Source organism: Labeo rohita, chromosome 9 (genome assembly GCF_022985175.1).
Source record: "Labeo rohita strain BAU-BD-2019 chromosome 9, IGBB_LRoh.1.0, whole genome shotgun sequence".
NCBI lineage: Eukaryota > Metazoa > Chordata > Actinopteri > Cypriniformes > Cyprinidae > Labeo > Labeo rohita.
The window spans coordinates 34340634-34364720 of record NC_066877.1 but is presented as its reverse complement, the minus strand read 5'-3'; the positions used below and the strand labels follow the sequence as shown (position 1 = coordinate 34364720).

Here is a 24087-nt window from a genome sequence, read left to right as displayed (position 1 = left end):
GCTTTAAGGCAGATGACAGTACTATTTTAGTATTACTGACATATTATGATAGGTTTTATTACTGTTAAATCTTAAGTTAACTTTTAATGTTTTTATTTTTATATATTTTCTTCATTCTAAATTTTAAGTTTGGTGTTCGTCATTTTTATTTCTTTAATATGAATATATAAATAATTTTTTTATTTATTTTAACTATGTAGTGTATGTTAACCATGTAGTTTTTACGTTTTAGTTATTTTATCAAGTTAAACTAAATTAATTAGAAATTTTGCCTTAGCAACTATCTGGAATAAACTAAAAATATATCTTAAAAAAAAAAAAACTTAATTTAAATAACAAATGTGTTTTATATGGTTTTACTTTTAGTTAAATATAATAACCCTGGCAGGTGTCCTCAAAAATGTATTTTTCCACCAAAAGAGATTTAACTAAGTGTTAAATCTGTCCAAAGTAGATGCATTTTTATATGAAAGATTTTATTTAAAAAAAAAAAAAAAAGGTGAATATTTCATGCTTGTTACAAGAGTTTCATCATCATAATACAGTCTACTGTTCCTCACCTCACCTTTCTCTTCTACTAATCAGAAGCCTTCTTTTTTTACAAATACAACATTAAGACTCATTATTACACTAAAAAGATTTTTGTAATTATTTTTTAATAATAATTAAAAAAAAAATACATTTTACATTAAAAATTTAACATTTTTTATCATTTTTAAAAAGGAACAGTGATACAGTAGTTGTTTCCAATTGGTCTAAAAATTAACATTAAACAAGCAAATTAATCAAACAACACAAATTAAGATGCTTCATATTTGTGACCCTGGACCACAAAACCAGTCTTGCATATGACAGGTATATTTGTAGCAATAGCCAAAAATCATTAGGATATTAAATAAAGATCATGCTAAGATATTTTGTAAATTTCCTACCGTAAATATAACAAAACTTAACCCAAATTTTTTTAATAAGTAATATGCATTGCTAGTAACTTTATTTGGACAACTTTAAAGGTGATTTTCTCAATATTTTGATTTTTTTCTGCACCCACAGATTCCAGATTTTCAAATAGTTGTATCTCAGCTAAATACTGCCTTATCCTAACAAGCCATACATCAATGGAAAGCTTTAATCAGCAAAAATGGACCCTTATGACTGGTTTTATGGTCCCAGGGTCACATTTAATGATTTGTAGATTACATTTAATAAATTAAACATCTGTTATTGGAGCATAAAAGAGATTTGCGTGCATGTTTGGCCTGAATTTTCGTTGCATTTACAGTTTAGCCCAGCTGCGCTTCGAAACAGTGAGTCATTTTGCGATCGGTTCAATTGATTCAGTTTCGAAAAGCCTCGTTTCTACCTTTACTAAAAATACCATACACTACATAGGAGTCCAAAAGCCCTCCAGCTGAACTACAAAAACAAAGAATGTTTTCAAACGTCTTTCATGCGACAATCCTCTATCAACTCGAACACAAATATTGCTCTTACGGGTCTATAATGTGTCAACGGGTAAAAGTAGGGTACTTTATATTAGTCCATTATATTAGCAATACTTTTAACTTAAAGTTTAGCTGACTGTAGAGAAGGAACTCCACAAGTTTGTCGTATCGAACGAAACCTAAACATTTCATCTAATTCCCCCATCTTGTAAAAACACTGCCAATATGTTAACCAATTTTGAACCCCACTGTCTGTCTCTGTATTTGGGCACGACTTCCAATTTGGGCTGCACTTCTGTAACGGAATCTGATTTTGTTTTTCCACATTGGCTAAACACGTTTCAGTCTGCTACAGTAGCCCCGCCCCCAAACTCTCGCTATTGGCTGTGCGCAGGTAAGATATGTTGACGGGCAGAAAGAACATCCTATCATTGCATTCGGACCGTTTTATGGTCATGAACCCTCCGCAGAAGATATATTTATATTTTATATTTACACCCTAGCTTTTACCACATCCAGTTAACGCGCTGGTTTAATAGTCATGCCTATTAAACCTGTCCGTCTAATTACTTCATCCTTGTGTGTACATGTGTCTCATAGGTGTGTGCAGCACGTGTCATTTGCGATGAAGAGGTTGCGGTTTACACGAGGAGCTGGAGAGAGATGCGAGAATCTGTTTTCAATCAGACGCTGCCCAGGATGCATGTGTGATCAATATGCAGTCAAACTCTAGAATCAAATATCACAGCTGAAGCAGGTTCTGATGACTGCAGCACCTCAAAATTCATTAGAGCAGAGCTCGAGCTCCTCCTGAGGACCCCAGAGGACGACCTCGAGACTAACAAAAGCATCTGATTGGCTCGACCTGCAGGCTTCATCAACCACAGGTGTTAAACTCAACTAATCAATCTAATCAACCAATCAATCAACTCCCTGCAGCAGGCAGGCAGGATAAACCAAAGGCTGTTTCAGGCATATAAATGAATTTTACATTTAGAATATAAATCATTAGATTTTAATTATTTAGTTTACAGAAAGTGTAAATTAAAAATTAATAATAAGCATTAAATAAATAAATCAAATTATTAAATTAATTAATATTAAATAATACATTACAAAATAAAATTCTTAAAATAATGAAAAATTGTATAAACAAATAATAAACATTTAATTCAAATAAACAATAAAATTAGATTTGCATAAATAAAAAAATATTTACCTAAATAATACATATTTACAGTACTATAACGAGTATAAAAAATGTATCTAAATAATACGAATATTCATAATATTAATTTTTTCCCACAGTATAAATTCGGTCTTTGTACATGAAAATATATAGCTGGCTTTTAATTTTAGGATGGGGGTCCCTTGCCCTTGATCATATTTGTGGCTCCATGGCATCTACATTTTTTTCTTCAGGATTGAAAGTATAATTTGAATGACTTATGATGAAAATATGAGTGGTGTTTGCTAGTGCAGAACTCGTTGTCGGAAACCAGTTTGTGTGTGTTTCCTCACCGATGTTAAATTCAGTGGTCAGCACCTCTGTGTTTAAGTTGATGAGTTCGGCCCCGTCAATATTGTGGGCTCTAAACGTGTCCACCAAAGCTTCAAATCCTTCATCACGGAGCCACTCGCTCACATCCTCCTCTGACCAATCGCTGACCAGTGTTCTGGAGTAACCCAGTGACTTCCTTCCTGTGCACACATACAAACAGGAAGAGCTTAATTATCATCCTTAAGGATGAACATCTCTCATTATATTCCAAACAATGTGTCCCTTCCTTCCCAAACATAAAGCATATTTTCTTGCCCTGATGAATTATTCATATGCCTGTACACATTAAAAACATATGGCTTGATTATTTCGTTTGTTTACATGCTAGATTCATACATTTTTAAATCTGCAATATTTTAATTACGTTTGTGTAGGTAGTGAATATATATTAAAATTGATGTAAAACATTTATAAGCTGACAAAAAAATAAAAAATAAAAAAATAAATAAATCGAATGAACTAATCACGAGAAGTCAGAATCATTTCAGTGAATCGGTTCTTTCAAACCATGATTCAAGCTGAATATATTTTGCGCTTGTTAATGAAATTATGTTTATTAAAAACCAGTATATGTGCGTTTCTGTCATATAATCATTTCATAAACATATTTACAGTATCGGACATGTTTAAAAGAGACGATTCGCAGTTCAGTGATAGTTTGACTCGAAAACCACGGGGCTATTTAGTTTGATTCGTGAATCGATCAGGGGTGCGTTTTCCAAAAGCATCAACTATGATAGCAATTGCATATAAATCTATTGGAAACGACGGAAGTTGCGACCATAGTTGCTTTTGCGAAACACACCCCAGATTAGTTTTGTAAACTATGTTAGTTCAACCAATTCACTGAAAAGATCCGACTCTAACGAACGACTCGCTTACCAAACTAGCATTGCTCGCGCTAAAATCTACCTCACTGTTCAGGGTTGCCAGGTTTTCATAACAAAACCCGCCCAATTTCTGCTCAAAACTAGCGTTTCGCATTCTGCGCAGTAAAAATACACGTTTGCCGTTGTTCCCATGGTAAAATTCACATTTCAGGGAATAAATATCACGTTATTGGGGTCGCTTCAACCCGCGTCAACAGTGTTTAAGTAGCCCAATTCCGTAGGGAAACTGTGGACTTGGCAACACTGTCACTGTTATGTCAACATAACGATTTTTGTTCTCTAAACAAACTCATGTAGTCAAAAGGATGTCTCATCCTTTAGCTGTACCTACTTCCGATTAAATAAAAAAGGCATACGCAAACAGACCTAATGTGTTTCTTTCTTTGTTTTATTAGTGAATGCTAATGGTGAGAAGCTCTTACCTTGGACCGACGTTTTCAATGGTTCAGCTAGAAAATAAAGAGAAAATGGGTCACTAATGTGAAAAGACAGCCAGCAGCACAAATTAATGACAATTTTATTGTAAATAGTTTCTGTTTTAGTACATGATGTCTCTGTAACCCCACTGAGAGAGAGAGAAACTTCTCCAGGTTTCTGGATATATAAACGTACATTAATTAGATAACATTAATGCACTTTTTTTTGGCATTTTATAAGTTTTACAGGAGGGTTGTTACACTAGTTTTTTGATACCTTTACGACTCAGCTTTGGAGCTTGATTCATTTCAAAATGTGCCGCTTTAATGAATCGATTCAAAACTATTCGCGTCACCATTCAAAAATGTTCATGAGTCTCTGCGTGACATTTTTTCAGTAAAATGTTTAGTAAAATATAGAGATATTGATGAAAATGACTAGAATTATATTGTTAATTTATATTGTTTATTTATTATTATTTAATTACATTATAATTTAATTTATTATTATTTTTAAGCAGTTTTTAGGGCAGTAAATGTGGTCATTTTGAAATAAAACATAGGATATGAGTTTGTAATGATATGATGAATAAATAATGGCAGAAATGGGGTGAAGTATTGTTTTAAGTCATAAACCATCATTATACAACAGATTGGCAGTTGTTCTGTCTAAACTCCTCTCGCTAGTAAAATGATATTCTTCATGATGTCTGTAATCCATGTTTGGATGGCTGCCTCTCTGATCTGGTGCCGGACTGTGTGCCATCTGTCAGCATGGCAGTGACTCCACAACCCAACCCCTCTGCCCGGGGTCACGGAAACACAAATTACTACATGCTCACACACACAGATATGAAAAATAAAAACTCTCTCTAGTACTATAAATATTTTTCAGTGTTAAATAGCCTTTATAAATTATTTAAAAAAATATTGCACAAATATTCAGTAACAAAATGCATTTATCATTTATCAATTATCACTTATCAATTCTAAAATACAATATTTTATTTAAAAAAAATTAAGGTCAAAAACATAAACCCTGATTACCCAAATGGTCCATGTTTAATACAAGTTAAATTGTAAAAACAGATAAAAATGGAATGATTTTTCTGTGATAATCAACATCATAATACAAAATGTGCTGATAAAGCTTCACGTGTGTTGAATCAGGAGCATTCATTTAAAGACTGCACATTGATTTAGTGGTCAGACAGACAAACAGCAGTGTCAGTATTCAATGAGTAGTTCAACAAAAGCAGACTTTGTGTACTTACATGCTTCAGCATTTCCATCTCCAATTCTCCAGATATTCACTGTCTTATCCATAGAGCCAGATGCAAACATCAACGTGCAGGGAGAGAACGCACATGCAGTCACATATCTATAGCAGAGAGAAACATAAAAGAAAAAGTTGACTTAGGTACACACTGCAATTTAGATATACACATGTGAAACCGCTGTGTCACTCCAGAAACTGTTGCGATTAAACAGCAATTGCTCATTGCTTTAAACAAGAAGTATGGATGGCAAGAGTTTACCATTTAGTGATCACTACAAAAAGAGTGTTTTTGACAAAAGAGAAAAAATTTTTTATGAAGTTGCATTAATCCAAAGCAAGTTTTGTGAAAAAACAAATTAGTATATGATATATATGATTATTACAAAGATATATATTGATTATGATCATATATGATTAATTCTGAATAGTTTTGGCTTTTTATTTCACTTACTTTGAAGAATACAAAATATTAATTTTCAATTTTATAAACTGTATTAATTTTCAGTCCACTTTCTTTTCAGTGCACCAACATATTCTATAAAAAAAGTGACTCTTTCTGCACATAAAACCATTAAAACAAGTGACTTTCTTTATAAATGAGTCACAGAATCATTGATTCTTTCAACCGATTCAATTAAACACATTGATTCATCCAAGAATGAAACAAACGACTATCTATGAGAGTCACTGCATCATTCACACAAAGGATTTGTTCAAAAACACTGATTCATTCAGGAACAAAAGAAGTGACTGTCTAAGTGAGGGAATCACAGAGCCATTCACAAAAATGATTCATTCAAAAATGCTGATTCATTTAAAAATGAAACAAGCTAATGTATATGACTGTCACTGAATCATTCCTGCAAATGATCCATTAAAAAAACACCAATTCATTCAGGAACGAAAGAAGTGACTGTCTAAATGACTAAATCACAGAGCCATTCACACAAATGATTCATTTAAAAATGCTGATTCATTTAAAAAAATGAAACAATCAAATGTCTATGAGTGTCACTAAATCATTCCTGCAAAAATTTAATTTAAAAACACTGATTCTTTCAGTGACAGTCTATATAAATGAATTACAGGATCATTTACACAAATGATTCATTAAAAAATGCTGATTCATTCAGGAATTAAACAAGCAAATGTCTATGAGAGTCACTGAATCTTGCACACAAACGATTTGTTCTAAAACACTGATTCATTCAGGAATGAAAGTAGTAACTGTCTATATGAGGGAATCAGAGCCATTCACACAAAAGATTCATTCAAAAATGCTGATTCACTTAAAAATAAAAAAAGCAAATGTCTATGAGAGTCATTGAATCATTCATGCAAACATTTAATTTAAAAAACACTGATTCTTTACAGGAACATAAGAAGTGACGGTTAATATAAATGAATTACAGGATCATTCACACAAATGATTCATTCAAAAATGCTGATTCATTCAGGAATTAAACAAGCAAATGTCTATGAGAGTCACTGAATCTTGCACACAAACGATTTGTTCTAAAACACTGATTCATTCAGGAATGAAAGTAGTAATTGTCTATATGAGGGAATCAGAGCCATTCACACAAATGATTCATTCAAAAATGCTGATTCATTTAAAAATGAAAAGCAAATGTCTATGAGAGTCACTGAATCATTCCTGCAAACATTTAATTTAAAAAACACTGATTCTTTACAAGAACACAAGAAGTGACAGTTTATATAAATGAATTACAGGATCATTCACACAAATGATTCATTCAAAAATGCTGATGCATTCAAGAACGAAACAAGCAAATGTCTATGAGAGTCACTGAATCTTGCACACAAACAATTTTTTTCCCTAAAAAAAATGATTCATTCAGGAATGGAAGTTAAGAAGACAGATGGATTTTTAGAAGTATAAATATTGTGTCTCTAAATTAACTTTAACTGAATGCAGAAATAATTATAGAAGAACTGAAATGTTTTCATTTGTGTGCTGTGGCTTCCTTCGGAGAATTGAAATATAAAAGGTATTTTCATTTCAGTTCAGAATGAAGCGAAACTCTGTATCAGAACAGAAATCTGCATTAATCTGCGGTGTGAATGTGGTCAGATAAAACTCAGGATTCATACAGAACGATTCAGAGACTCACCTGTCATGCTGCGTCAGAGTGTGTAGAAGTTCTCCATGATTCTGTTCACACACACACAAAGAGTTTGATCATGTGGTTGGAGCATTATAGGCTGCAGGTGACAGAGCATCTTAACCACACATTCTGACTGGTCAATGATTAAACAGATACAGGCAGACAGCCAGAGACTGAGACAGATCTATGATGTGTTTTATAAACCTGTCAGCACATATATCATCTATAAACACATCAATCAGCCCATACAACTGATACTGAATGATTTAAATACAAATGCATCTTGGCAAAGCATATTTGGATCTCTAAATCACATGGTTTCAAATGCTTAATCATAAATAATCTTCCATTAATCATAACTCTTCCATTAATTGAACTCTGGTTTCTTTCCCAACCCTTTGGCTGGGTAATTATGCACATATATCAGCACTTTGGAGGTTAATGAATATGCATGATTGTTCATTTTAAAATGTTCTATACCCAGGGCTAATGAAGAAAGCCCAAGAACGGTCCAAGTCACATTACTTCCTCTGTATCTGCTGTCATCGCTAGATGCATTTTGTGGTTTGCTGACAGCGTTTTTAATGTGATAACCCCAAAACATCAAAATAAAGCTATCAATCACTCACCGCGTCATATACGGTCACTGTTTTATCAACAGACCTGCAAATAGAGCAAAATAAAATCTAGATTTACATCATGCATCATGTATTTTGTTGGTGTTTGAATATACTCCTGTATTAAACACTGAGATCAGAATCTGACACCACAGATCCACCTGCTGGTCAAAGCGTGTAATATAAGACATGCAAAATAAAATATACAGCCTAAACTAAAATAATAAAATAATATTAGATAATATTAGATTATTAAGTAATAAAAATGACAAAAGCACATGAAATTACAAACATTTATAATAAATTAGAAAATGTATTCTAATTAAAATACTAACTACCATAACAGTATATAAAAAAATACAATAATAATATAACACTGAATAGTAGGCAGTAAACAAAGTGAAGCATTTTATGATCATTTGTCAGTGGTGTTTTATTTTAAATATGATAAATATCTCTTCATACACTACTATTTTAAAAGTTCCACTACACGGAAAAAAGGAAAAGGAAGAAATATTAAGCACAAAAATGTTTGCTGTATTCATTCTATTTAGTAAAGTAAGCTAGTTTTTGACAGCAGCAGTGATGTGAGGAGTGGGCGGGGCTTACCCAGAGACGAGCAGCTGTCCGTCAAACGAGAGGGCACAGCAGAGGACGGGAGCAGACTGAGCAGTGAGAGTATAGAGCAGCAGCATCTCATAACCTGTGCATAAACACAATACACACTGTACTGAAGCATTGTGGGAAAACACATCTTGCTTTTAAGATTTTTTTTTTAAGATATCATAGGTGCAGTGCAAAGGATTTTTTAAAAGGCTGTGCTTTTCTTCAAGGCAGCATTTTCCTTCATGCAAAAATCCCATAATGCATCGTGACAAATTAGACCCAATGCGCAAAAAAAAAAAAACCTGCAGGAAATATTCATGCAATTCTTAAATAAATAAATAAATAATAATAATAATAATAACAACTTTTTGTTTAAAAATATTTTACAATTAAAACATGCAAATATAATACAGAATATCAATGTTCATTAGCCAACATGAATTCTGACACCTGAAAAGCTCCAGCAGGAGACATGAACAGTCTTTATTTATTAAGTTTGTTTTCTAAATTATTTTAATCACTATTTTATTATATACATTTATAATTTATTAATTATTTAATATCTTTATTGTTATTTTTTGTTACCTTTTTTGTTATGCTGTAGAATATGAAATTGTTAAACACTATTGTTATAATAAAAGATATTTATTTTTTTTATGTTTTTTATTTTAAAGTTTTAGTAATATGCATTTTTGTTTATATTAAATATATTTATATATAATCTTTATTTCAGTTTTAGTTTAATTTATTATACTACAAATTTACAAAATGAAAATGAGAAATGTTGACAAAAAAAAACTTAATACAAAATTAAACAAATTTTTACAAAACTGAAAATTCTCTCTCTTTCAGCATAATACATTTTGACACTTAAAAAGAAAGTGCCAGCAGAAGACATAAGCAAAAGTTTATTTATTTTCTAAATTATTTTATTATTGTTTTTATTATATAGATGTATTATTTTTAATTATTTAATATCTATAACTTTTTAGTTATGCTGTCTAATACGAAACGTAATTTGTTAAACACTATTGTTATAATAAAAGATATTTTAATTTTTTTTATTTTTGTTTTTTATTTTAATTAAAGTTTTAGTCATCTTATGCATTTTTGTTTATATTACATATATTTATATCATGTAGTTGCTATGAATCTTTATTTTAGTTTTAGATTTAATTATTATACTACATCAAATTTACAAAATGAAAATGAGAAATGTTGATATAAAAACCTAAATAATTAAGAATAAATTAAAACAATTCATACAAAAATACAACAAATTTTTACAAAATTGAAAATTCTCTCTCTTTAAGCATAATACATTTTGACACTTAAAAAGAAAGTGCCAGCAGAAGACATAAGCAAAAGTTTGTTTTTTAAATTTTTTTTATTATTGTTTTTATTATATAGATGTACTATTTTTTATTATTTAATATCTATAACTTTTTAGTTACGCTGCCTAATACAAAATGTAATTTGTTAAACACAATTTTTTTTTATTTTTATGTTAAAGTTTGTCATTTTATGCTTTTTTGTTTATATTAAATAAAATTATTAAATATGAAATATTTATATATTGTAGCTGCAAAATGAAAATGAGAAATGTTGATATAATAATAAACTTAAGAATAACAAAATATATATTAAAAAAAAGAAAAAAATAATTCGAACGGAAAGAAAATATATTTTAATAATGTATATATATATATATATATATATATACACACACACAGAGACTACAGATGCAATGTATGTTGCAGAGGACACATGCACTTGGTTAAGCCATTTACTTGAGTTCAGAATTCACTTTAGATCAACCGAATTTAATCAATCATCCAGACAGTCAATATAAAAAAAACCTCTAAAACACACCGAGCTGGAATCACTGATAACGTCAGTCAGAAAATGAACAATATGCATATTCTGCCACCACATCCACAGAACAATTTCCTGCGAGAAAGTGAGACACAATATCCCAGCAACCCCTGTGATTGACTGCTGCTTATCTGCATGTGTGCGTAAAACAAAAGTGTGCATGAAGATTCTCAGCGGGCAGCGAGCGCTCACAGCAGTCAGACGCGACTGTTGCCACAGCGACAGACAGACGAAGCCCACTCTGACGCCTGCTGCTGAGGATTATGGATTAAATAGTGGGTATTCAAGAAAACTATTAGAGCTTAAAACAATCAATCACAACCATTCATACACAGAGCTAAAATACTGCCTATTCTCATGACTTATACCACTGTATACATTCACACCTAAATTAAATCTGGCCAGAATCCAAAGTCAAAACTCTTTTAATTTTATTTATTTTCTGCAAGACAAAAAGTCCAAATTGTGAGATGAAAAGTAAAGTGTTACCTTTTTTTTCATCCTGTGAATAAATTTCTAATTAAAATTTTTTCAAAGGTAAATCCATAACAATTAAAATTCTAACTATATCTGAACTCTAACTAGATCAATAAAGTTTTAGAACAACTAGCCTGAACTTTGAAGCAGTTGTAGAAGTATGAAAGTTGATGTTGCTAGCATAATATAGCACATTGCTTACATGATTTTACATGTTGTTAGCAAGTTTTAGCATGATTAGCTTGTTGCTTATTTTATAGGCTGATTACCACGTTGTTAGCATATTACTAGCATGCTGCTGGCATGATTAACATGTTACTAACATGTAGTTAGCATGCTTCTAACTTGAGTAGCATGTTACTAACATGTTGATAACGTTGTTAGCATGAGTAACGTGTTGCCAACATGTTACTAGCATGTAGTTAGCATGTTTATAACACGATTAGCATGTTACTAACATGTTGATAACACATTTTTAGCATGAATAACGTGTTAACATGTTTCTAGTATGTTGTTAGCATGATTAGCAAGTTACTAGAATGTTGCTAGCATGTTTCTAACAAGTTAGTATCATGTTACTAGCATGATTAGCAATTTACTTAGCATGCTGCTAATGTGTTTCTAACATAATTAACATGTTGCTAGTATGATTAACATGTTACTAGCTTGTTGCTAACATACTGTTAGCATGTTTCCAACATAAGCAAGTTACTAACACATTGTTAGCATGATTAGCAAGTTACTAGCATGTTGCTAACATGATTAGCAAGTTAATAGAATGTTGTTAGCAGGATGAACAAGTTACTAGCATGTTGCTAACATGATTAACAAGTTAATAGAATGTTGTTAGCAGGATGAACAAGTTACTAGCATGTTGCTAGCATGATTAGCAAGTTACTAACATGTTAACATTATTTGCATGTTGCTAGCATGTTTCTAGCATGATTAGCATATTACTCGCATGCTGTTAACACAATTAGCATGTTGCTATAATGTTTCTAGCATGATTAACGTATTACTAGTATGTTGTTAACATGATTAGCAAGTTACTAGCATGTTGCTAGCATGTTTCTAACATGGTTAACAAGTTAGTATTATGTTACTAACATGATTAGCAAGTTACTTAGCATGCTGCTAATGTGTTTCTAACATAATTAACATGTTGCTAGTATGATTAGCGTGTTACTAGCTTGTTGCTAACATATTGTTAGCATGTTTCCAACATGATAAGCAAGTTACTAACACATTGTTACCATGATTAACAAGTTACTAGCATGTTGCTAGCATGATTAGCAAGTTACTAACATGTTAGCATTATTAGCAAGTTACTAACATGTTAACATTATTTGCATGTTGCTAGCTTGTTGCTAGCATGTTTCTAGCATGATTAGCATATTACTCGCATGTTGTTAGCACAATTGGCATGTTGCTATAATGTTTCTAGCATGATTAACATGCTACTAGCATTTTGTTAACATGATTAGCAAGTTACTAGCATGTTGCTAGCATGATTAACATGTTACTAGCATCTTGTTAACATGATTAGCAAGTTACTAGAATGTTGCTAGCATGATTACCGAGTTACTAGCATGTTGTTAGCATTATTAGCAAGTCACTAACATGTTGTTAAGCTAGCTTGTTGCTAGCATGTTTCTAGCATGATTAGCATATTACTTGCATGTTGTTAGCACAATTAACATGTTGCTATAATGTTTCTAGCATGATTAACGTGTTACTAGTATGTTGTTAGCATGTTTGGAAATGTTACTAGCATGTTGCTAGCATGTTTCTAACATGGTTAACAAGTTAGTATCATGTTACTAACATGATTAGCAAGTTACTTAACATGCTGCTAATGTGTTTCTAACATAATTAACATGTTGCTAGTATGATTAGCATGTTACTAGCTTGTTGCTAACATATTGTTAGCATGTTTCCAACATGATAAGCAAGTTACTAACACATTACCATGATTAGCAAGTTACTAGCATGTTGCTAGCATTATTAGCAAGTTATTAACATGTTAACATTATTAGCATGTTGCTAGCATGATTAACATGTTTCTAACATGATTAGCATGTTTAAACCAGCTAAAACCAGTTGATTCAGTAAAAAACAGCTAGGCTGTTTGTCCAGTCTTAGCTGCTTTAACCACGGCTGCTCTTTTAACAGGTCTCCCAGCTTGACCAGCTAAAAAGTGGCCAAAACCACATTAAATCACTTTAAAACCAGCCTGGGGGAGCAGCCAAAGCAGCCATTCAGTTCAGGCTGGTTTTAGCTGTTTATTAAGTAGTGAGTTGTTAAAGGGGTCATCGGATGCCCATTTTCCACAAGTTGATATGATTCTTTAGGGTGTTAACGAAAAGTCAATAATATACTTTGGTTAAAAATTCTCAATGGTTGTGTAAAACAACACCCTTTTGACCTTGTCAAAATAGTCTTTCGAAAACCATGGGTGAATTTCAATGCAACATTTGTGAAATCTCAGTGAGTTTAGTCAGTTCTGCTGCACAATATTTTCAGTCGTCAATTCCCTCAATTTAAACTTGTTTTTTTGGTTGAATGCCAGTTGCAGTGATAGAGACAGAGAGCGAGTACCTGCTGTTGCATGCTGGGAAATAATCCATATCCTCAGTCTGTTATCCTGCCCACCAGAGGCCAATCGAAACTTGACTGTCTGGCCATCTGAAAACATCCACACACACACACCAGAGCATGACTAATCAAGATTATAGTGATGTTTGACTTTCCCATAAAGTTAATTACAGTATACTCACTGCTCTAATTTAACCTCACAACAAATGTGAATATAATTACACTTATAAACAACCATAATCATTTCCTGTCTTAAGCTGATCCTGAACAGATGGATGTGAACAGAAAAGCTGAGTCCAAAGCATTTCCGATCTCATTAAATTCAGTCTTGTTTAGTCAAATTGTTGTTTGTCAGTAAATTCACAGCTTATTTTGGCCACTTAAAGAGCTCCATTCAATTTTATTCATCTGAATGCAAACAAGGAGAGTCGTAAACACAAACACAAGCCTAGAAGTTGCATTCTGACTGAATTTGCAGCATATGTTTATATTCAGAGTGTATCAGTATTTGTTAGTTCTGATGTGTTATTTATATAAATACAATAACAGTAAAAGCTTTAGACGGAAAGACTGTTTGTTTAAGGATGGGTTAATCTGAAATACACCTAAAAAAATATATATTTTGACCTGAATGTAATATTTACACAATTAAAAAGTCTTAATGTGATGTATATTTGTACGTCATACTGTACATACATGAAATAGGTCAGATTTTTACACATTTTTACACATTTTTACATGCCATAGTTTATTCTTAAGTATATGCATCTATTTGATTTTATTCAAATAATCATAAACTTTTTCAAAATGCATTTATTCAAATCACTTATAAATAATAAATAAAATTAAAAAATAAATAAATATTATTATTTAAAATATTAAAATTTAAAATATAGGGATTATTTGCATTGTATACATTTTAAATAAATTATTTTATAATTAGTTATAATTATTAGTTATAATTATTTTATATAAAAACATAAAATAAAAGAAAAATATTCCTAGGTGTGAAATAAATGTTTCTGCAAAAATAAAATAAAATAAAATAAAATAAAAGAGATTATTTGCAGGGTATACCTTTTAAATAAATTATTTTATAATTATTAATAATTATTATTAATAATTATATTAAATAAAACTATAAAATAAAATTGAAATATTCCTAGGTGTAAAATAAATGTTTCTGCAAAAATAAAATAAAATAAAATAAAATAAAATAAAGAGGTTATTTGCAGGGTATACATTTAAAATAAATTAATTTAGAATTATTTATAATTATTTTAAATAAAACTATAAAATAAAATTGAAATATTCCTAGGTGTAAAATAAATGTTTCTGCAAAAATAAAATAAAATAAAATAAAATAAAATAAAATAAAAGAGATTATTTGCAGGGTATACATTTTAAATAAATTAATTTATAATTATTTATAATTATTATTTAGAATTATTTAATATAAAACTATAAAATAAAATTAAAATATCCCTAGGTACAAAATAAAATAAAATAAAAGCTAAGAAAAGAAAAAAGAAACATAGGGATTATTTGCAGGGTTATTATTCGTCACTAAAAGTAAAATTAAAACCAAAAACTAAAACTATAACAAACAAACAAATAGACAAAAAAACAAAACAAAACAAACAAACAAATCAATAAAATTTGAACAAAAAATTATAACTGAAATAAAAAAAACAACTTATTTTATTTTAGGTAGTTGCCAAGACATAATTTCTCATTTTTATTTAACAATGTACTCAAATAACTAAAACTGCAATAAAAAATTAATATGAAATGTACATACATATTTTTTAAAACTAATAATAAAAACCAAATGGATTGACATTTTATATGCAATTCAAAAAATGTTTAGGCCTAAAAATATATTGTTTTGACAGCAGACTGTTCCACCATAATGGAAAAATACCAGCTTAAATAATAGCATAACAATGGCAAACAAAAACTGTGATTGTTTTATTTTAATGTCAGTCAGATGATGTTTTTCTGTTGTTTTTTTTGTTTGTTTTGTTTTGTTTTTTTTGTGGCCAGATTAAGCTGCAGTATGGACCAGACTACATGTTCATAGAGAAATGTCAGATCTTCCCACATCACTGCAGGTAAATCTCATGTGTCTCCAGCAGAGGGAGTCATAATAACTACAGTGGAAGAGAGATGATATGGACTGTGTTACCCATGCTCATCTGAGGGCAGAAGTGGCAGCAGTTGACTCCCAGATCATGAGCTTCTCTCTGCGTGTGTAAAGTGTTCATGCTCAGCGTCCATAGATGAAGTTCACCCTGACTGGAGCCTGTGATGAACATCTGTCCACACGGGGAGAAACAGCAGGCCAGGACGCTGCCCTCACTGACTTTAGCACATCTACAGGAGAAACGCTTCAGGTTACACGCATTCAACAGAACCACTCACGCAAACATTTGATGCACCTTTGTATGTTTTGCATTCATGGAAAGATAATTACATATTAATCAACTCCTAAATCCAGCATTAAAAAAAGCCTAGGGGTAGAATAAAATAAAATAAAATGTTTTATTTTTATTAACTTCAAATAACTAAAATAAAAATATATAAATATTAAAGAAATCATAATAATAATTGCAAAAACAATAAACACAAAATACTAAAACTTTAACATAAATTAAAATATAAAGGGAAAATATAATTATAACTAATTTAAAATATGAATAAAAACATAAGTAATAATAATAATAATAATAATAATAATATTTATGAAATATATTTAAAATAAATGTAAATGATATTATTTAAAACTATAATATACTTTTAAAATCATAAACAATTTAAATCCTTTTAATCTTAGTGCATTTTGTTCTTTTTTAATGTCCCAAGCAAATAATCTCTAATCAAACATTTGATGGACCTCTGTATGTATTGCTATAAAATAAAAAAATAAAACAAAACAAAACGAAAAAAAAAAAAAAAAAAAAAAAGAAAAGAAACTAAGTGATTATTTGCAGGGTTATTATCCCTAACTAAAACTAAAAATAGTTATTGTAATGTGGATTAAATTATTTTGTTATTTTATTTATTTTACTTCAGCTAGCTGCCAAGACATATTTTTCTCTGTTTTTGTTTGTTTAACTTCAAATAACTAAAGCTGAAAAAAAAGTAAAAAAATATATAGAAATAAAAAAATCATCATAAAAATTACAAAAACAAACAAACAAAAAAAATACCAAAACCTTAAATTAAATTCAAATGAAAGGGAAAATATAATATTTCAAGATATTAATAAATTCATATAATAATAATAATAATAATAATAATAATAACAACAACAACAACAATATTTAAGTAATATATTTTAAATAGAAAGTCATAAAATAAATTATTATTTATTTAAATATATATAATAATATATTTTTTAAATGATTTCAATAATTTTTAGTGCATTTTGTTCTTTTTTAATGTCCCATCATGTCTTAACATGATTGTTTTTATTTAATATATAATCTATAATCTAAATAATGAAATATATATAATAATTTAATACCAAAAAAAATATATATAGAAATATAAAGAAATATAATCTCTAAAAATCTATAATCAAACTCCTGAATATAGTATTAAAGAGCTTAGGTGTACAAAATAAAACAAAACTAAAAATAAAATAAAATAAAATAAAATAAGTATTATTCCTTAGTAAAAGTAAAAATTGTTATTGTTACTCGGAATAAATTATACTATTATTTTATTTATTTTATTTCAGCTAGTTGCCAAGACATAATTTCTCTCTCTGTTTTTTTAAAACTTCAAATAACAAATAACTTAAACTGAAATAAAAATAAAAATATATATAAATAAAAAAAATCATAATAAAAAACAATTATAAAAAACAAACGAAAAAAAACACAAAAACTTTAACTCAAATTAAAATGAAAGGGAAAATATAACAATAATAATAATTATTATTATTAATAATATAACTAATTCAAAATTTATTTATTCTAAAAAAAAATAAAAACAGTATTTCAATGATACTGATACAACAATAATTATTTTAACACATTATTTGACATTATGCTTCACATTATTTTTTTTTACTATATTCTTTTGTTCTGTTTATTGATTTACTTATTTAAAATAAACTATAGGGGACAGAAAAGTTCCTCTAATTGACATCACCCATTAATATTTTTGAGTTAGCCTATTACATGTCATCAATTCTTATAAAAATAGTTTCAAAACCTTAAAAAAAATTGGTTTACATTTTCATTAGCTATGTAACGTTCTCTTTATGTTAATATAGCATGTTTCAGTGTATTTCTTAAATGCTATTTCTCAACAGAAAGGCTGTTTTAATGTTACGTTACTTATATTTATAATGTACGTCTCAATATTTATGTTATTTTATAAAATTGACCTTTGCAGCGTCTTTGACGTCACATCCCAGACCGCCACAGTCCCGTCAGAAGCGCCGGACAGCAGAAAGCGCGCGTCATGAGAGAACGCGCAGACTCGAACAGGAGCGCGCGCCGGGTGCTCCAGCGCGGCCACCGCTGCGCCCGTACTCGTGCTCCATACGATAGTGAGCGCGTCCGTGGAGCAGGACGCCAGGTAGCGGCCGCAGCTGCTGAAGCAGCAGCAGTGAACGCCGTAGGCGTGCGCGCGCAGAGGAGAGAAGGGCAGTTCGCGGAAATCCTCGCAGGAATATACGCGCACGGTTTTGTCCCCTGAGCACGAGGCCAGAAGACGGTCCGAGAGCGCGCAGCAGTTCACGTCATCACGATGGTCCTGGAGGGTGCAGAGCAGCGATGCCATGATGATCAGCTCACATCTGTGAGAATAAACACATGTAAAACACCTGCGTCATATACATACACACGTTATATTTCATTATATATTTAATAATAATAAATCAATATATAATGTACATTTAAATAAAAAAAATACAATTATGTAAAACAATCTAAATTCTTTAAATTCACGTCCCTATCATTATATGTCTTAACATGTTGGATAAAATGTTAAACTGACTTTATTAAAGTATCTAATACTGTAATTATTTGCTTTTATATAATCATATTAATTATATATATATATATATATATATATATATATATATATATATATATATATATATATTATATATATATATTATTATTATTATTATTATTATTATTATTAACAACAAACAACAACCAATACTTGTGTAGTATATTTTAAATGAAAAAATAAAATAAAATAAAATGTTTTATTTTTATTAACTTCAAATAACTAAAATAAAAATATATAAATATTAAACAAATCATAATAATTGCAAAAACAAATAAACAAAAATACTAAAACTTTAACTTAAATTAAAATAAAAAGAAAAAAAAATAATAATAATAATAATAACAATAACAACTAATTCAAAATATGAATAAAAACATAAATGACAATAATAATTTATTATAATAATATTTATGAAATATATTTAAAATAAATGTAAAAAATATTATTTAAAATTATAATATAAGTATGTATTGCTTTAAATAAAATAAAATAAAATGAAAAGAAAAACTAAGAGATTATTTTCCAGGGCCATTATTCCTAACTAAAACTAAAAATAGTTGTTACTTGGATTAAATTATTTTGTTATTTTATTTATTTCAGATAGCTGCCAAGACATATTTTCTGTTATATATATATATATATATATATATATATATATATATATATATATATATATATATATATATAAAAACAATAAACTAAAACCTTAATACATATATTTAATAAATAAATAAATTAATACATGATTTTTCAATATATTTAGAATTATAATAAGCATTTCAAAATTATAAATAATTTTAATTATTTTAATTTATATATATATATATACATATATATATATATATATATATATATATATATATATATATATATATATATATATATATATATATATATATATATATATATACACACAAATAGTAATATAATGACCATTTGGATAAAATGAAATAAAATGAAATAAAATACATTTACTTGACAGTGATGGCTGTTTGGATAAAAATAAATACATAAAATAAATACATCTACTTGACTACAATGACTATTTGGATAAAAGAAAATAAAATGTGATCTTATTTTGTTCTTTTTAATGTTCCCATCATGTTTTAACATATTATATAAAAACAGACAGTAACTATTTCAAAAAGTATAACATTTTAGTATATAATATATATTTAATAATAACAATAATGGTAATAATAATATAATTTAAACCTAACTTAAAACTAACATTTTTATATAGCTATTATAAAAATTTGTAAAGTTAAAAAAAAATGAAGGAATTAATACATTATTTACTAAATAATTTTTAATGAAAAATTAACAAATTTATTCATTAAAAGTTACAAAGCATGTTTTTGCTTAGATAATTGGTTAAATATGAACTTCACATTGTCCTCATGTAAACCAACCATAAATCCCTCAGTGAGAAATGACTATGATCCTGTTTGTGTGCATAACCAGCATATTAAATGTTCAGAGCATATTTCCACAAGTCTGTTAAACCCTTTTATATACAAGTTAAAAGTAAAAAGTGCTGTAGATCAGGAATGACTCACCTGATGGCAGAAGATTCACATGAAGACTGTTCTTGAAACCCTAAAAATACATTTAAGCAAATTAGTACCTGTAAAAATTCATCTAAAACAGAGATTATACACTTTAATGAGTAAATGTACACAGGGAGAATGAGTCTTGACGCTCTGGTCTCAGTGAACCTCCCTTACAAACACTTCCTGCTGTGATACAGCGCAGGAGCGTCACATGACCAAGTCTGTTGCCTGGGATACGTGATAATTCACTGTTGTGTCCAGTCATAAACGCGCATGAGGTTTTCAGAGCTTTACACAACACCTGTACAAACACAGTCACAGGTCAAACAATGAGAGACTCATATTTCTGTTGCACTGACCAAAATAAAATAAAATAAAATAAACATCTACTTGACTACAACGACTATTTGGATAAAATAAAATAAAATAAAATAAAAAGTAAAATAAAATAAAACTGAAAAATAATAAAAACAATAAATCTACTTGACTACAATGACTGTTTGAATAAAATAAAATAATAAAAAGTAAAATAAAGAAAACTACAAACTAAAATAAAACAAAATAAACAAAACAAACAAAACGAAATAAAACAAAATAATACAAAAAAAATCTACTTGACTACCATGACTGTTTGGATAAAATAAAATAATAAAAAGTAAAATAAAATGGAAAAATAAATCTACAATGACTGTTCAGAAGATAAAATAAAATAAAAATAAAATAAAATAAAGCAAAACAAAATTAACATCTACTTGACTACAATGACTGTTTGGATAAAACAAAACAAAATATGAAAAAAATAAAATAAAATAAATGAATTACTCGACTACAAAGTTTGAATAAAATAAATTAAAATAAATAGTGAAATAAAATAAAATAGAAAATAAACATCTACTTGACTACAATGGCTGTTTGGATAAAATGAAATAAAAAGTCAATTAAAACAAAATTGAAAAATAATAGAAAAATAAATTACTTGACTACAATGACTGTTTGAAAAAAATAAAATAAAAAGTAAAACAAAGTAAACTAAAATAAAACAAACTAAAATAAAACATAATAAAAAAATAAGGAAAGAAAAATAAAGAAAGAAAGTAAAATAATACAAAATAAATCTACTTGATTACAATGGATAAAATAAAATAATAAAAAGTAAAATAAAATACAAAAATAAATCTACAATGACTGTTTGGGAGATAAAACAAAACATCTACTTGACTACAATGATATGATATGATATGATATGATATGAAAATCAAAAAATAAAATAATAAAATAAAACAAAATAAAATAAAATAAAAATAAAAAAATAAATCTACTCAACTACAATGACTATTTAAATAAAATAAAATAAAATAGAAAAATAAAACAAAATAAACATCTACTTGACTACAATGACTGTTTGAATAAAATAAAATAAAAAGTAAAATAAAGAAAAATAAAATAAAAACTAAAATAAGAAATAAATAAAATAAAAAAATAAATCTACTTGTCTACAATGACTGTTTGGATAAAATAAAATAATAAAAAGTAAAATAAAATAGAAAAATAAATCTACAATGACTGTTTGGAAGATAAAATAAAATAAAATACTTTAAAATAAAGCAAAAAAGTAAAATAAATATCTAAAAATGGAAACAAGAATAAATAACCACTAAGTGAACCAATAGACTCCTATTTCTTTTGCAGGAGTAGATTAGTAGACAAACAGACAGACAGAAACACAGCTGTAAGAAGTGACGCAAAGTCATTAAAACAGGTACAAATAAGATCAACTCATGCATAAAATGCAGCATTAACAGTATAAACACAACCGATCTGCTTGAAAACATTTTATTAAGTATTCGACACAAACTAGAGAAAAATAAAACTCCTACAAAACAGAACGCTACACCTTCATTGCAATATCTTCACATAAAAGAATTCAAGTATTCTGACTTTAGTACCATAAAAACAACTGCAGTTCATTAGATTATCATGTAAACTAGATTTCTTTATCGCAACGGCATTTTTTGCCCGTGCAAAATTTGCCGCCACAACGCAAGAGTGTTTGCTAAGTCAAAAAAAGACCATTTCTGATTTCTAGATACAGTTTGGAGGGTGTTTCATTGTTGCACCAGGTATGAGCAATAGCAATAATGATGTAAAAAAAATCCAGCAAACACTGGATGAATGCTTGTGCATCACAATAGACTCCTGTGGAATTAAAACTGAGGTTTGAGTTGTAAAAATGGAGGATTTCTGAAAGGCACCGCTGTTTTCAGGAAGTGCCGTATAAAGATACAACTATCCAAAAGGCATAAACGATACTGGAGTGCACAGAATACAATATTCAGAACTGATATTACAAATTAATAGTTGTTTTATATGTCACGACGGCCTGTGTTTTGGAGTTTGTGATTTAAAACCTACACATTTACATGAACGCAGCTTTATAATGTAACCATAATGGATCTTCTGTCGCTCTAGGAGCTCAGAATTATGTAAACACGTTATTTTTTTTCTTATTTGATCAAGAAAACACATTCATTGAGATTTTTAAAGCAGTTTTGCCTCTTTTTTCATAGAAAGTGAAGACCGTTTTAATCATAAATAATTAAAAACAAATTAAATACAGTACATTCACTATAATATTAACGTTTATTTAAAAAAAAAACAAAAAAACAAACAAACATATTTACAGGATATTTCTGAAAACGTTCATGTTCTCACAGTTGTTCCTGTACTTGATTTGTTTGAGCGTGTCCTTTAACAAACCAAAGTAAAGCAGGCGTGATTTGTGGTGTGGATGAGGTGATTCGGTGTTTGACGCTGGTCTCACGTCTGAACTGGTTCTCATGTGCCGAGAGCCGTTTTCAGGGAGCTCTGCCTCAGCAGCTCGGTCCATCTCCTCTGGAAAAACCGTCTCATCGTGTGTCCCGCTCGGCCGATCTCTGAATGATCCTCGTTGAATTTCTCGCAGTTGTCGAACACCAGGTTAACATCAATGATGAAAGTCTCAAGATTCAAGTACCTGCAATGAGAAAAGTCACAAGCAAACATAACACACTGGGTATTGAGTTAAACATTTCCTAGAATTTTGCTGGTAAATATTAAGGTTCACTAGCTATGTACAGTATAACCATAAATAAATACTGTTATACTGGTGCATATAAACTGTGTTAATTTAGTGAAATAAATTACAGGGAAATGGGACAAATGACTACAATGACTGTTTGAATACAATAAAATAAAATAAAAAAATAAATCTATTTGACTACAATGACTGTTTGAATAAAATAAAATAAAATAAAATAAAATAAAACTACTTTAGTAATACTTAATTTAGTAATAAATAGTATAATAATAATTAATAATAATAATAATATTTAAATATATCACAAAAGGCTGAAAATATTTTGCTATTTAATAAATTATAATTAATTTGACTATAATGACTGGCTGGTTTGAAAAAAATCTTTATTTTATTAATTTATATATTAATATTTATTATTTTAATATTTAAATGTATTAATTTTTTAAAATTATTATTATTTATTTTATAAATTATTATTAAACAAATTATTTTATTAACAATAATGATAATAATAATAATAATAATAATAATAAC

At 28.7% G+C, this 24087-nt stretch overlaps 2 protein-coding genes across 3 annotated transcripts in view; both read right to left on the bottom strand.

The window, feature by feature from the left end:
* LOC127171315 (WD repeat, SAM and U-box domain-containing protein 1) overlaps positions 1 to 20703 on the bottom strand; it is a 34277-nt gene extending 13574 nt beyond the window's left edge. The window contains exons 1-11 of the mRNA XM_051119889.1: positions 20604 to 20703; positions 20484 to 20523; positions 18290 to 18703; positions 16079 to 16266; positions 13894 to 13980; positions 8947 to 9040; positions 8350 to 8383; positions 7727 to 7767; positions 5587 to 5693; positions 4319 to 4345; positions 2967 to 3146 (exon numbers count right to left, since the gene is read on the bottom strand). Of these exons, the coding sequence (XP_050975846.1) occupies positions 2967 to 3146; positions 4319 to 4345; positions 5587 to 5693; positions 7727 to 7767; positions 8350 to 8383; positions 8947 to 9040; positions 13894 to 13980; positions 16079 to 16266; positions 18290 to 18687 (1156 nt within the window). The 5' untranslated portion in view covers positions 18688 to 18703; positions 20484 to 20523; positions 20604 to 20703. The remainder of the gene's footprint in view (positions 1 to 2966; positions 3147 to 4318; positions 4346 to 5586; positions 5694 to 7726; positions 7768 to 8349; positions 8384 to 8946; positions 9041 to 13893; positions 13981 to 16078; positions 16267 to 18289; positions 18704 to 20483; positions 20524 to 20603) is intronic.
* A 2395-nt stretch (positions 20704 to 23098) lies between these two features.
* Positions 23099 to 24087, bottom strand: part of LOC127171314 (bromodomain adjacent to zinc finger domain protein 2B) — a 37735-nt gene continuing 36746 nt past the window's right edge. For both annotated transcript variants that reach the window (XM_051119887.1, XM_051119886.1), the window contains one exon: positions 23099 to 23490. In XM_051119887.1, the coding sequence (XP_050975844.1) occupies positions 23313 to 23490 (178 nt within the window). In that variant the 3' untranslated portion in view covers positions 23099 to 23312. The remainder of the gene's footprint in view (positions 23491 to 24087) is intronic.